This window comes from Leuciscus leuciscus, assembly GCF_965113295.1.
Source record: "Leuciscus leuciscus genome assembly, chromosome: 15".
Lineage (NCBI taxonomy): Eukaryota > Metazoa > Chordata > Actinopteri > Cypriniformes > Leuciscidae > Leuciscus > Leuciscus leuciscus.
Window position 1 is genome coordinate 12804615 of NC_138739.1, and position 15582 is coordinate 12820196.

Consider the following 15582-nt stretch of genomic DNA (forward strand, 5'->3'; position numbering starts at 1 on the left):
GTATTAACGCCAAAATAACAAATGTAAAAAAAAAAAAAAAAAACCTTGTGACTACATTAGCTACACAGCAATACTTTTCCAATAACTGTACCAATACCAGTAATAACAACTACAGTGTTTGAACTAAGTGCAGACTCAATTCAGTACTTGTGTGTTATTTGATAGGCAGCTGCCTTCAAACGCTCTTTTGCATATTTATGCACATGTCCTTTGAAGAGCGCTCGCATCTTGGCAAGACATTTGTGTAAACACAATCAATACTAAGTTTTCTTGTATGGACTACTGAAATCTGGTATTATGACAAAACTATTGCCATGTTAGCAATGTGCTCAAATTGCTATAAAGTTCAGGTAGTGGCGTACTGTCTTGACCGTTTAAAAATATGCAGATTGAGTTCATGCTGAATTTAGTGCGTAAATCATGTTTTACACATTGGACACTTTGCAGTTGATGCTTTCTGTTATGACCTGTGACTCCAAAAGGATGCAACAAAGGAAGGGACACTGTCGTCGAATTTAACCCAAAGTTTATTAACAAAATAGAAAGTAAAACAAACGAGTGCTAATGTGACGTCAGCAAAATCAGTAATGTAGAGTAAGTGTAGACATGGTCTGTGATGTACTGTGTGTGGCTCCAGTGTAAGTGCAGAAAAGAAAAAATACAACAAACCGTACAAACAAAGTCAACTAAAACAAGGAGCGCCGAAGAGTGGTAACAAATGTCCACCCTTGTCTTAAATGTATATTATATTATTATAGTTAAACACGTTTTCCCGAATATCTGCTTAATTGCAAATGTGATATTGATTTTATACAACAGTATACAGCAGATACTGATTTTAAACAAGTTAATATTGTGTTTTAAACACAATTGTAAACACAATATTGTCAATATTGTCTGTTTTTTCTCTATTTTGCCAACAAAAATTGTTTTTAAAAAGCCACACACAGAGGTGTGTTGTTCAGATTTAATTATGAGTTTTTTGTTGTTCCTGTTGTTTATCTGAAATAAGCAAAAATGGAGCTTAACCCTCTGGGCTTCTTCGTAAATGGGTCACACTTAGCTTCCTCCCGGTCAAAAACGGACGAAGCCTTAAAATTTAACTTAATTTTTTCCCAGGATAACCAATCAAATATATTTTTGTTCTATAATATTTTCTGATTATTATTTAGAATTTTTTCTAAAGTTTTTTATGATACTTTGCATTAATTATATAATTTTTATGAGCTATTTTTTCCATTAGAATTAATATATATATTTTTATTTTATTTTTATTTTTATTTGTTTTCAATAAATGCAACATTTCACATCAAAATAGTACGGAAGCCCTGAACCGCAACGTAAAAAATAAAATAAAATCCGTAAAAAAAAAAAAAAAAAAAAAAAAAAAAAAAATTATGTAATCTATCATTTCGACATTAAAGTCGAAATGTTTCGAGATTAAAGTCGAAATGTTTCGAGATTAAAGTCGAAATGTTTCGAGATTAAAGTCGAAATCTTTCGAGAATAAAGTCTTCCGTAGAAGTTGTGTGTGTGCTTGCCGTTATTTCACATTGCCGCACAGGCATTCATGCGTGTGCGTGTGCGTGTGTGTGTGTGTGTGTAAACTGGATCTATACAAAATAATAGCTTTTTACTTTTATCTGGGCTTTCAACAAAGGGATATTCTACAACATGACATTAGGCTATAGGACTTTATAAAATATACTGTCAGACTGGATCAAGATATCCAGCTTTATGAATGAATGAATAAATGCATGAATGAGGCATTTATATAGCGCTTTCATATGTCTACTGTAGGCCTACACTTAAAAGCGCTTTACAATCATTTCAGGGAATCTTTCCTCAACCACCAGTGGTTATTATATTTGAGGAAATCACGGGATCCGGCCAAATGATTGGATACAGAATGATGCACTTAAAATGTATCCAGAACGTACGGTGTCTGTCTATTATAGACGGCAGTTCGACTTCACAAGCGCATGTATTTACACACACGCACACGCATGAATGCCTGTGCGGCAATGTGAAATAACGGCAAGCACACACACAACTTCTACGGAAGACTTTATTCTCGAAACATTTCGACTTTAATTTCGAAACATTTCGACTTTAATCTCGAAAGATTTCGACTTTAATCTCGAAACATTTCGACTTTAATCTCGAAACATTTGGACTTTAATCTCGAAACATTTCGACTTTAATCTCGAAACATTTCGACTTTAATCTCGAAATGATAGCATTTTTTTTTTTTTTTTTACATTTTTTTTTTTTTTACATTTTTTTTTTTTTTTTTACGTTTTTTTTTTTTTTTTTTTTACGTTGCGGTTCAGGGCTTCCGTACCTTCCTGAGTTATTCCATGACAAATAAGAAAGATATGCAAAATCATAATAAAAATTATATATATATATTTGTCTTTTATCAGCCGTTTCTCGGCAGGACAATGTCCAAATGTAATCTAATTTATATTTTCAAAAAATTTAAAAAGAGTTCTTTCAAATGATACCTACATTTTGACTCTTCTTGCTACAGTTTTGGAGTTATGATTATATAGTTTTTATATAGTTTGGAGCATAATTTGTTGTGTGTTTGTGCGTGTGGGTGTGGGTGTGTGTGTGTGTGGGGGGGGGGGTGTCATATTTGCACTCTTGATGTTTTAGAGTGTCACCCCTTTATTGCTGTGCACTTTTTTTCTGCACAGTGGCTGATTTGTAGTTTGTACCACCAAAAGTTTCTCTGAGTTTTCGTATTTTTTCGCATTTTCCATTCATTTCCTATGTCGGTCATTTTTGACCGGGAGGAAGCTAAGTGTGACTATTTTTACGACCCTTTAACATATCCGAATCATTACCAAGTGTCATCCCATTCCGATGAAGCAAAAAAAAAAAAAATTAAAAATGTAAAAGTTTTCGGTCATTTTCAGACGAAGAAGCCCAGAGGGTTAAAAAAGACTTTTCCGATTAAATAAAATGTGTTGTTGAGAAAGGGACTATATATCTTTTTGAAAATCTATATTTTATAACCACTATGCAATGAAAATCTATTTGCTCTACTTTGAATTTCTCCATGACAGGGTGGACATATTGTGTGGTTTGCCTGTACATTGTCTGCTTGTTCATTTATAAAAAGTGGCGCTTGACCAACATGCAGTTCTAACAGCCTAAGGTCTCCTTAATAAAACAAATATGAAATTAAATGGATAATATCAGCTTTTTATTTTGGAAATTGTGAAGTCTCACAGGCACTTTATGGTGACACTACTGTAATAAAGATGAACATAACTTTTAATAAGCAAGGGAAATTCCAGACTTTCCCATTAAAATCATACAATTTCCTATTAATTCAATAGAATGTGAGGGAATACCCTTTCTATGAGGTCATGAGCAATCCAGTCATTTATACAGATTCCCAGAAGTAAACTGTTTTTACTTTCACTTTCTGCAGTGAATTGACAAATTAAAGACTTCTTCACCAGCATAACTCTTGCGCATAGCATGCTTGCACACTGCTTGTCTGATATCCATTGGCTCGGCTTCATGGTTTTAAACGGAAATATTTCCAATATTGTGATGTAAAAAAAGTGGGCCAAGAGCCGTGGGAGCGGAACGAGGCCACTGAAGTAAATGCTAATGAGAGATAGGCCTACCTGTGAGACACACCGGTCTCGAGACACATAGAGGAGCTTTGGAGTTTCATTACTTCAATGCTGCAGTTGGCCACTTCTCCTTCTTTTGTTCATGCATATGAAGAGTAGTGATGCAGTTGTTTGCACAAGAATAAAGTTCAACATAAGTCTATACTATCAATAAATAGTTAATACTATCAAAATACTTTATTTTATCAGTTTTATTTTGATAAACATGACAAATATATATCATCGTGACTACATGAAAAAAGCTTTTACTGTTACAAAAAGTTGGACACAATTTCTAACCAGCATGCACTGCTTCAAGTCAGCCGCTGATCGGTCTGTGCAGCGCTGTATGAAGTCCAGCAAGCCTAAATCATCTCCCGTGGCCTCATGGGATAGTAAAGTGTTCATAGGACATCCGAGTACTGTGAATTAGGGAACATTCTCATTTTTGGCTGCTATACAGTAGTAAAGTATGTGATTTCAGACGCCATAAGAGAATGATATACAGTAGAAAGTGAATCGCAGATATGTGGTATAGTCAGGACTGGAACTGAAGATCATGAATCAGTCTGAATTTGACCTGTGATTCTATCCATGTCTCTCTGTTACAGAAGACATCTCTCCGCTCACAAAAATACCAGAGGAAGCTGAAGCCTACACACGTACAAGTCATTTGAACCAAGATCTAGATAGTCTATACAGTGACAAAGAGAAGAAAATGTAAAAAAAAAAAAAAATGCCAGATCAAACTAAAGGCATCAACAGATTTCTAAAAAACAAAAAACAAAATAAAATTAAAAACACACACACATGACCACAGTTACTAAAGTCTGGGTTAGTATAAACAAACACAGTTGTAGTCACATTTTATTCTCTATGATTTTTTTCAGTAAGTGCTGCAGTTATGCCCAACACACCAACACAAATGATTTAAACTGAAGTTAAAAAAGAAATCAGTAAATATCAGATCAGAGAGGTAGATTAACAGAAGGCCTTTAGAAAACTAAATTATCAAATGTTATTACACTTACTGTAAGAGCAATCATTTTATACATCATAAAAGCCAATATAGAAAATATAAATAAACCAAAGAGCAAAATAAATAGCCTACAATAAAATAATATAAACTTGCAGATAACTTTTCCAATAAATGGAGAAATGTTGAATTTGACGCTGGATGGTAAAAATTTTTAAGTCTCTACATTTTTTTAATGCTGAAGCTGATGAACAGCTATAATGTAAAGGAGTGTCTCTCCTCTGAATTATTTCTTCTGTTTGCAGTGTAACCTAAAAGAAAACACACAAGACAGTAAAATAGAAACCAGTGATGTACAGTGATGAGTAAAGACTGCACAAATAACAACGAAGAATCTACTCAAAGAAATTACAGGATATATGAGGAGTTAATACAATGTAAATATAATAAAACCATCTGAAGTCAGTGTGTTTAATTGTTTAATCAGATAATTGAAATGAAAGATTATTGGAAATGAACAGATGATTTAAAGTCCTTATGTTTTTCGTACTTCAAATTATTGCTTTTTATTCTGTGTTTTATGCTAAGAGAAACTAAAGCAAGAAGTGACACAGTCAAAGACGTCTGTCTGGATGTAGACTAGAGATCAACAATGACAAATTCTGAAGACAGGTGTACACAATCATCTATTTACAATCATACACACTATGACATTGTCTGATTCACAGAAATCAGGATGTTCTCTTCTGACACACACATCTACAGTCACATGATTAATCGGCTACTTGTATAAACTCATAGTCCTTCATTTAAATGATTGACACTACTTCTTTGGATTACCCTTTAATAAATGCTGCATTTGGATCCTCAACCTTAGTGTCTCCGAGCAGTACGTGACAGGCACGGCGTTGATCTAAGAATCTGTTGCACTGAAAGATTCGAGTTACTCACCAGAGACAGTAACACTGAATAACACTAATTAGGTTTTTTCCATTTCTGTTGATTCTGATGAAGTCTGTGGTTCTGGAGTTCATCTCTCTGTATTTCAGGATCAGTCTTAAGTTTGTCAGATTCTCCTTTAACTGCCAAATCAGTACCAATAAATAAGAGAAATTAGAACAATAATACTAAATCAACACTGATCATTTGCTCCATATGTCACCTGCTCTCTGATTTATCTTTAAACCCTTATTACACTGAATCACATTCACACTCACACCACAAGAGAACATGAACAAACACATTATCTGAAGCTTCATGAATTATCTTATAATCATTTACAATCCTTCAAGCAACAAGACAACATTTTTAAAACATTTCAACAATTCCGATGTTTTATGCAAAGTATGTAGGCCTATTATAAATTATTTATCCGTGCACATCATTATTTGTTTAAAACTCAACTTAATGTGCCTCATAATCTTTAATCAAAATAGCATCTCTTCTCTGATTACGTGTTTACTGGCGCGAAGGCGGGGCAACCTGTCAACCTGTTTTGTGCCGACTTTGATACTGAAATCTTCAGGTTTCATTTTAAGTAAACACAGTTGATACAGCTGATGGCATCAGCTGTGTTTGAATGAAACGAGAGTGTGTGTGATTTGAGACACGTGAAAGATGCCCCGGCCTCAAATACCCAGATAAGAGTCATTATAGCGTTGCTATTAGGCGTATTCGACTTGAAGCGGCTGTGTGCAGACCGATAAGTGTATGACATCAAAGCACCGTGAGAGCGATTAGAGAGCAGTATGCTTTCGAATCGCTCTTGCCATACTTTGATGTCATATGCCGATCAGTCTGCACAGCGATGGTCTGATGATGACCTGATGAAGGTCATTAACAGAAAAGCTGACCTGGGAATGTTGTGACTGGCCAATCCCCAGAGAGCAACATAGTATTGACCCAGATCCGGCCAGCATCTGGTACACATGGATTCCACATGTATCAGATGTGGGCCGGATCTGGGCCGACACTACACTTTAAAAAATGCTGGGTTTTTTCAACCCAACTTTTGGGTCAAATATGGACAAATAAAGCCGTTGGGTTACATTTTTAAATTACATTTTCTAACCCAACGTTTGGGTTTGTCCATATTTGACCCAAAGTTGGTATAAACAACCCAGCATTTTTTAGAGTGTATGTTGCTGTCTGGATCAGAATCAAGCATTTCAAAGAGCCATGCAATAAAGAAGTTTATTTATAATCCATGATTCTACAGCAAAACGTGTAGGCCTATAACATTTATTTGTAAATCACTATATAGGCTATCTGTATATTTCCATCCACATAAGTTAATGCACATTTTGGGATATCGCATAAAAAACATTGGATGGAAACAAGGTGTGCATAAATAAAAAAATTTAAAAAAAAAATTAACACAATTGCATGGCATAACTGGACTAACCAATGGACTGATCTCTTTGCACAGCACCTGAAATCTTGGTTTGGTCATTCTGAAATGCCTCAGTCATAGTCAAAGGGATCCGACTCTGAATGCAAGATAACATGCATGTCAGCTTCCACTTTTCCACAACTTCCACTTTTCGTCAAAAGCCACTTTTAGTAGTTTCCAGCTACTTCCATTTTCTTAGAGATAATTGCCGCTAGTTTATCATGAAGTTGCGGTTTTGTGTTTTTGACTCGTTGGATGGAAATGGTGCTTAATTGCAAATGTTATATGCGATATTCCAATGCTGAGCACAAGTTAGGCTAAATTCACAACTTTGGATGGAATGTGTTTACTTCACTAACACAAAATGCTGCAAACATACAACTTTGAAAAATGATTATGAAAATGAAATTGTTACTTACTCTTTGGTCTTCTTCGTTTACACTTCCTGTAGAGACAGTAAATCATTGAGGCCACGACCGGTAGCGACACGTATATAAGAAATATATATACTAAACCACCTGAAGGTTCATTCAGTGCTGGAGTTTCTGCATTTGAATCTGTAATGAATAGAGGCATACAGTCATAACTCCGACCTGTTAACAACCATTTTAAACATCAAGGGAAGGCAAGTTATTTATGTACATTTTATACACAATGGTAATACTTGTAAAAGATAAGCAATAAAAATTAACAACCAATTTAAAATGTATTCAAATAAAATAAAATAGTTAAATAAAAATAAAGTGATACAGTGCAATTAGTAATATGCTGCACAGCGCTCAGTCTGAAAATGCATAGTATGGTAGATTTTTCTTCTTACGCACCTGACTCCTAATTACCTGGGGCGTCTCCAATCGACACCCAAGCATCTCGACACTTAATATCTATACCTGGGGCGTCTCCAATCGACACCCAATAATCTTTATACTGTAGCTCTGCGTCTACAGTCAACAACTGGCTTCGAGTTCAGAAGACGTCTCGTCCCTTTCCCTATAACTCTCTCAAAGTGTCTAGGAAGCTTCCCTAACTAACTTGCTCCACTAACTATCTTGCTGCGCAGCAAGACAGACTCCAAACAATGCCTTCGAATATGCTTTAATCACGGCCGGGGGATCTCAGACAGATTTCAGAGAGAATCCCACCAGCAAAAAGAATACAACAGTATTTATAGAATTGGAGCATGGCAAAAATGGCATTACCTAATGCATACATTACCTAATTTCCCTACAATTTGATTGGTTCTTCATATGCAAAACCTTGTTACTAAGTAGAAGCAAACTCTGTTTTCTTGTTTACTTCATTGTTAATCACAAGTTTTCAAACCTAGACGTCTGTCCAGTTTCATTTCCCCTATTTGTTATTTTTACACTCACACACTCAAAGTCATGAGTTTTTGACCAAAGGGTTTGGAAACATTTAAAATTCAAAAGCGTATGTTGTTCCTGCAAGAAAAATAAATGTTGGTTATGATTAGTTAAAAAAATCCATCACAATAGATACATAATGGCCTCCATGAAGGAATTCTCATTCATCATGTGATTGTTCAGAGATTCAGGGTTTTCACACTTTCTGACCAAATCATTTGAGTATTTACATGACTTGTAAATACTCAAAGTATTTAGCATTTTTCAAAATCATTTTATAGAAATCACAAACAAATTAGCAAAACAATATTTAAAAATGAGTTATACATTTCATCATGAATTCATCACATCATGGAGATATACAGTACAATGAGGTTCAAAGGTTTGGAAACATTAACTTTAATGTTTTTGAAAGAAATATCTTAAGCTCATGAAGGCTGCATTTATTTGATCAGAAATACCAAAAACACAGTAATATTATGAAATTTAAAAGAACGGTTTTCAATTAATATACTTAAATATAATTTATTTATTTGATGCATAGCTTAATTTTAAACATCATTACTCCAGTCTTCAGTGTCACATGATCCTTCAGAAATAATTTGAATATCATTCTTATTTGATACTCTGATAATTTGTTATTATCGATGTTGTAAACAGTTTTGCTTAATATATTTTTTATTGATACATTACAGCATTTATTTAAAATACACACTAAAATTTAAAAGTTTGGAGTCAGTAATGTTTTTATTTAATTTTTTGAAAAAAAGTAATACTTTTATTCAGCAAGGTTCAGCAGATGTTAAATTGATAAAAGGTGATAGTAAAGATTTTAACTGTTAAAAAATATTTCAATTTTGAATAAATGCTGGTCTTTTTTCACTTTTTATTCATCAATAAATCCAGAAAAAAAGTATCACAGGATCCCCCCAAAAAATATTAAGCAGCACAACATCGAAAAAAAAAAGTTAAAAAAAATGCAGGAATTTGATGAGCATAACAGATTTCTTTCAAAAACATTAAAAATAGTAATGTTTCCAAACTTTTGACCGTTACTGTATTTTAGTTAGGGGAAAATAAATATAGGCCCACCTTTTTTCCCCCAACACAAAAATATGTTGCAACAAATCATAGTCTGTGAATATGACACTGGCCTGATGGGTCTAGAAGTGAGACATTAATGACTAAATTATACTAACCAATAAGAGCAACATCAAAGCTCTTTATGATGCTGCATCTGTTGCTGATAATATGTAGTTCATATTCTCCAGAGTCTGTGTTTGTGATGTTTGTGATGGTCAGAGATCCAGTCTGATGATCCAGCTTCAGTCTGTCTCTGAATCTCTCATTACCTTCATCACACTGAACATCTATACAATCTCCAGTGATTTTAGCAATAAAAGTGCCATTAAAATACCACGTCATCACATCATTTGGTTTTCTTATTTCACCAGGATCGAAAGTGACAGATTCTCCCTCCTTCACTGACTTTGTCTTCATTTTATCCATCACTGCATCAGGAACAGCTGAAACACAAATAAACATCTGACTGAAGGATCTTCTTGGGGAAAACTCAACAACAAAAAAGGAACATGAATTTGCATATTAATATTCTGGATTTTGAAAAATTCAATCAAACATTCATTCGATTGCTAAATAAAAAGTGAACTGTGGTTAAAGATAATTTCAACCCAATTTCAGAACCCAAATTTGATCTTGCTCAATCGCCCGTCTTTCTCGTCCTTCAAGCTGAAATCAAAGCCCTCAGTTCTGATAACGGCTTTCTCCCAATGCGGCACATCTTCCCCCTACTCCTCGAGCAGCCAGGAGCAACTCGTTCTCTCGTTCTTTGGAGGAGCCTGGACATGGTGAGAGATCTCCACCACTGTCTCAAGGGCAGCGCTGAAAAGTCGGGAAGGCAAGACTAGGGCATCAAGGAGGAAGGTCTTTTCACTCTCCTTAAAGGTAGGGTAAGTCATTTTTGAAATATGCTGTTGGCCAACATTGACATTTGAAATCAATCCAAACAAACACACCCCTTCATCATTGCTCCGCCTCCAAAACTCACACTCCAATCCTAACAGCTCTGCTCCGAGTCGCTCCTCAAACACAAAGATCCTCCTGTATGCGAGGTGAGCGCATTAACAATGACAGTAAACATCACATTCTCAAGCAGCCGTCAGTGCGACTCTCACTAGCTGGCCTTCGTTACGCACGCAATACAAGAGAGGATGTTTGTTTATTATAGCAGAAGCGCATCAGAATAATGCTTAGGAAAAATAAAGTGCAGATGATGAACGAATGACAAGGAAGCACAAAAAATGTACATACAGTACACATCAGTAATTACAAAAAAAGAGTTGGTTGTTAGTTGCCAACAGCACAGCAGCTCCATACACACAATGACACTCAATCAGTGTTACTCACGTGTGGAGCGAATCAAAGCAACAGCCGTGTCTGTTCTCAGGCCTTCCAGCTTCGCTCTCTCCAGCGCTGGACAGCTTTCCTAATATTAATGCAGGTCCTAAAGCTCTTTCCCAGACATAACCCTTCATTTTCCAGTGATTTCTTCTGAACTTTTCTCTTCATCTCTATTTCTGCAGTCTTTCTTCAGTTCAAATCTCCCTCTTGATCGTTCTCTCTCATCCACGGTCATATGCCCCCTAATTCTGATTGGCTACACGTTTGTTGTTGTGTCAGTCCGACTAACATCCAAACAGCATATTTCAAAAACGTCTCATCCCACCTTTAATGGCTGAGGGGTTAAGCCACAAATGCCTCTCAGTCACTACCATGGATTGTTCGATGCCTCAGAGGATAGACCCTCACCCTGGTCCAGGCCTTTGAGTAGGTCAGCCTGGTTCATTAATTAATTAATTCATTAATTCATTAATTCATTCATTCATTCATTCATTCATTCATTCATTCATTAATTCATTCATTCATTCATTAACTCATTAACTCATTAATTCATTCATACGTTTGCGAACCAGCCTAGATGTTATCTAGCATAGCTTGGATGTAACAAAAATATCCTCGGGGAGATTGCTTGCTAAATTATCTTTAACCCGAGGCATTTGTCCATAACCCTGCACACACATCCACACAATAATCGCGTAACATGAATTTAAAGGAACTATGCGAGCAAAGTAAGGGTGCTTCCACGAACCCACCACCTCATTGTGCAGGTCTGGAAGAAAGGAAAGGCTCACTGGAGCTGGGGACTTATGACCTGTGTGACGGAATGGCTGCATCCCCCTTATTATCATCACCACCCCGTCACCCTTAAATCACCACTCTTAGTCAGGTTCCCGACTGGAGTAGGTGTAAGAGAGAGAAGGGGCGTTGTAACAACCAGGACTGGCGGCATGCGATGAGGCACACTTGAATCGAATGGAGCCTTGTCACCGTCACTGTTAAAGGATTAGTTCACTTTCAGAAAAATTTTGCTGATAATTTACTCACCCCAATGTCATCCAAGATATCCATGTCTTTCTTTCTTCAGTCGAAAAGAAATTAAGGTTTTGGGGGAAAACATTCCAGGATTTTTCTCCATATAATGGACTTCAATGGCAACCAACGGTTTGAAGGTTCAAATGTCCGTCTCAATGCAGCTTCAAAGTCTCGACACGATCCCAGTCGAGAAATAAGGGTCTTATCTAGGGAAACGATCGGTCATTTTCTAAAAAGAATATATATATATATATATATATATATATACTATATACTTTTTAACCGCAAATGCTCGTCTTGTACCATTGCGCATTGCGTCATCACATTGGAAAGGTCACGCATCACATCATCTAAGTTATTTGTCTGTGTACTCTGGTTCAAAAAGGTAGGGAAGGTAGGCAACTTCAAAATCGGCCGACATCTTTGTTTTACTTTTTTTATTATTATTTTAATTTAATTTTTTCGTGACCTTTCCAACATGATGACGTAATACGTGGCACATTTCAGAGATGGTACAAGATGGGCATTTGTGGTTAAAAAGTATATAACCGTTTTTTTTTTGTTTTTTTTTTAAATGACAGATCGTTTCGCTAGATAAGACCCTTATTTCTCGACTGGGATCGTGTCGAGACTTTGAAGCTGCATTGAGACGGACATTTGAACCTTCTTTGAACATTGTAATAGTTGGTTGCCATTGAAGTCCATTCTGTGTAGAAAAATCCTGTAATGTTTTCCTCAAAAACCTTAATTTATTTTCGACTGAAGAAAGAAATACATGGATATCTTGAATGACATCAGGGTGAGTAAATTATCAGCAAATAGTTTTTTGAAAGTGAACTAATCCTTTAAATACCAAGCGCGCTTCTCCTCAAGAGATCGGTTTCTTTTTCCTGTGCATGTATGCTGGTGTCCTTGCAGGTAAAGGAGGCGAGAGGAGAGGTATTCCCCCGCTCCAAGCCATGAGTTACAGGACATGTATGTCCGTGCAGGGATGCACGTGTCACTAGTGTTGTCAAAAGTACCGACTTTGGTATCAAGTGGTAAAAATGTGACGCTTTGAGCGCTGTTGAGGGGAATCGTAAACACCTCTGATTGGCCACTGTGTTCACGCGTTCATCAGATTTGTCTGTGATTGGCTACAATGATCAATGCACGGGAGCGTTTGAGAACACATGGAAATGTTTAAAAGTTTGTTTGTTTTTTTAAATGGGAGTGGGAGCTTTCGAAAGCACAAGCAGGCGTCTATCAGCGGACCGGTCCACTGATAGTGATAGACGCCTGTCTTCAAATGCTCCCGTGTGTATCTGTGTTGCGCTCAGTGAAGATCGTCATTGATGTATATTTATAACATGTTTTTGAAGAGCTAATCCTTGTAGCCAATCACAGAGCATGTGAGTACAACGGCCATTCAGAGGTGTTTACGATTCCGCTCAACAGCGCTCAAAGTGTCACATTTTTAAAATTTCAGTATCGACTTGGAACCGAAGTCTGCAATTCTGACAACACTACGTGTCACTGCCATCAGGCTGAAGAATGCCCTTTCTTTCCCATCTTTCCCTTTGGAAGATGAGCTGCTGGAGCCACCGGGACCACGCACACTTTACCTGGACCAACCCATCTGAGCACTACTTCCCTGCATGTGCCCCAGCACAACGAGGACACCAGATCCCCTATTTATATTGGACACTTTTTCCACTTTGACACTTTATTCCCATTTTTGAAATTTTGGCCGGACATCTTATCCACTGTGTCTGTCGCTGCTCCTCCCTCCACACCTGGCAGATATTTTCCTTCTAAGTGGCCATAGAAAATGTCGTGCTTTGGGCCAGACCAATTCAAACATAGTCGGCCCGTGGAACGAGTCATAAGCTCCCATAGCTCATGCACAGCTTTGATAGGAGGGAAGTGTATCAGACTTAGATGCAATGTCTGTTAATTACTCCACATCTAGTTCCTCTGAACCAAAAGTCAGCATCCCATCCAACCTGGGCCAGATACAAGAGCCGCTACCCCATATCCTCAGCAAATGACCGTGCCGAGTTCCCTCAAAAGGGAACAATGAGTATGAAATAGTAGATGCAGATGATAAGAAAGGGATTCATTCATTTAATCAATTTCTATTCAAACTGAACTGATTAATGGTGCAGGTAATTGTAAAGAAAAATATATTTCAGCTAATAAACACAAATCTGAACATATATAACATGATTTTAAACATTCAGTAAACAACTCACCATGGACAGAAACATTAAAGGTCCTATCATTGTTATTGATGCTGATAATCTTTAGTTCATATTCTCCAGAGTCTGTGGATCTGATGTTTGTGATGGTCAGAGATCCAGTCTGATGATCCAGCTTCAGTCTGTCTCTGAATCTCTCAGTACCTTCATTACACTGAACATCTGTACAGATACAACTCAGATCTCCATTGATTTGAGCAATACGAGTGTCATTAAAATACCATTTAATCTTTTCTTGTTGGTTTGTGTCAACACCAGTGTATAGAGTGACTGAATCTCCCTCCATCACTGACACTTCATCTGATCCAACACCAACACCTGGAGAAGAAATGAACAGTTTATAAATGGCATTATAAGCCGAACGAAACTAAACAATAGTGCTGTGAAGATGTTTTATTCTACAGATCACACAGATGGTGTGTAGAGAAATCTGACTGTTTTCATAATGTAACACATTATGTAACATCATCATCAAACAGCAGAAGAACATCATTGATTTACACATTCACTCATCAGACAAACATATGGGCGATCTTGTACATAACACACATCCTGATTCCCCATCCTCACACATATACAGCCCAGCATTCATTCAACCAAGTAGTGATCATAGCATATTGTCATATACTGTCAGGACTCTGGTTTGATCTTCAGCCTTTCTGCTGTGTTTGTCTTGTGTCTTCTTCTTCTTGTTGCTATTTTACGGCGATTGGCATCCAGCTTATTTGTGCATTTCCGCCACCTTCTGCTCCGGAGTGTGAACCAGAAAATAGGTTTACAGACTAAATCCCCCTCCCCCACTCACACACACACACCTCATCCCAGTCATTCTGCACAATAATAATAACTATTATTATTATTATAATCATGACAACAGCAATATTTATACTTTTAACCCTCCTCAATACTACATTTCTTCATATCCTATTAAAAAACCCTATTTCTCTTAAGAAAGTCATAAGAATTCTAGTCTGAACCCGATCACTGCTCAATAACCCTTTTAATGTAATGTTCTGAACTCCCATCTCCCTCAGCTTATTCCTCATCATCTCTCTCTGAGCTCCATATCTACTGCATCTCAAAACAATATGCTCTACAGACTCCTCTTCCTGGCACCCATCACATAGTCCAGTATTATGTTTCCCTATCAACTTAAGTGTTTTATTTAATAAACAAAGTCCCAATCTTAACCTAGATATCACCATTTCTTCTCTCCTATTTCCACTTCCAACCCTTGTATCTTTAACTTCCCTTTGAATTTGATATAAGTGTCTCCCTTTCCCCTCTCTATCCCACCTTTCTTGCCACTTTTGATTTATTTTCTCCCATATCACACTTTTAACCTCTGCTTTACTAATACTATGTTTCCTTTTGTTAATGCCCTTTTTGCAAATTTATCTGCCATTTCATTCCCCCTTATCCCTACATGTCCTGGTACCCATATCAACTTTACTTGTCTACCTTGATTTACTATTCTTGTTACTGACTGGAGTACTTCAAACAGAATATCTTGATGACTTTT

General features: G+C 36.6%; 1 protein-coding gene across 5 annotated transcripts in view; it reads right to left on the minus strand.

The window, feature by feature from the left end:
* LOC309476138 (uncharacterized protein) overlaps positions 1 to 15582 on the minus strand; it is a 104593-nt gene that overhangs the window by 20571 nt on the left and 68440 nt on the right. For 2 of the 5 annotated variants that reach the window (XM_082139354.1, XM_082139353.1), the window contains exons 2-6: positions 14055 to 14378; positions 9567 to 9893; positions 7423 to 7560; positions 5563 to 5693; positions 3830 to 4922 (exon numbers count right to left, since the gene is read on the minus strand). In XM_082139354.1, the coding sequence (XP_081995480.1) occupies positions 5587 to 5693; positions 7423 to 7560; positions 9567 to 9893; positions 14055 to 14378 (896 nt within the window). In that variant the 3' untranslated portion in view covers positions 3830 to 4922; positions 5563 to 5586. Of the gene's footprint in view, positions 1 to 3829; positions 4923 to 5483; positions 5694 to 7422; positions 7561 to 7580; positions 8446 to 9566; positions 9894 to 14054; positions 14379 to 15582 lie in introns of those variants that run through there. The other 3 variants (XR_014197934.1, XM_082139355.1, XM_082139356.1) reach the window with 3 other exon arrangements.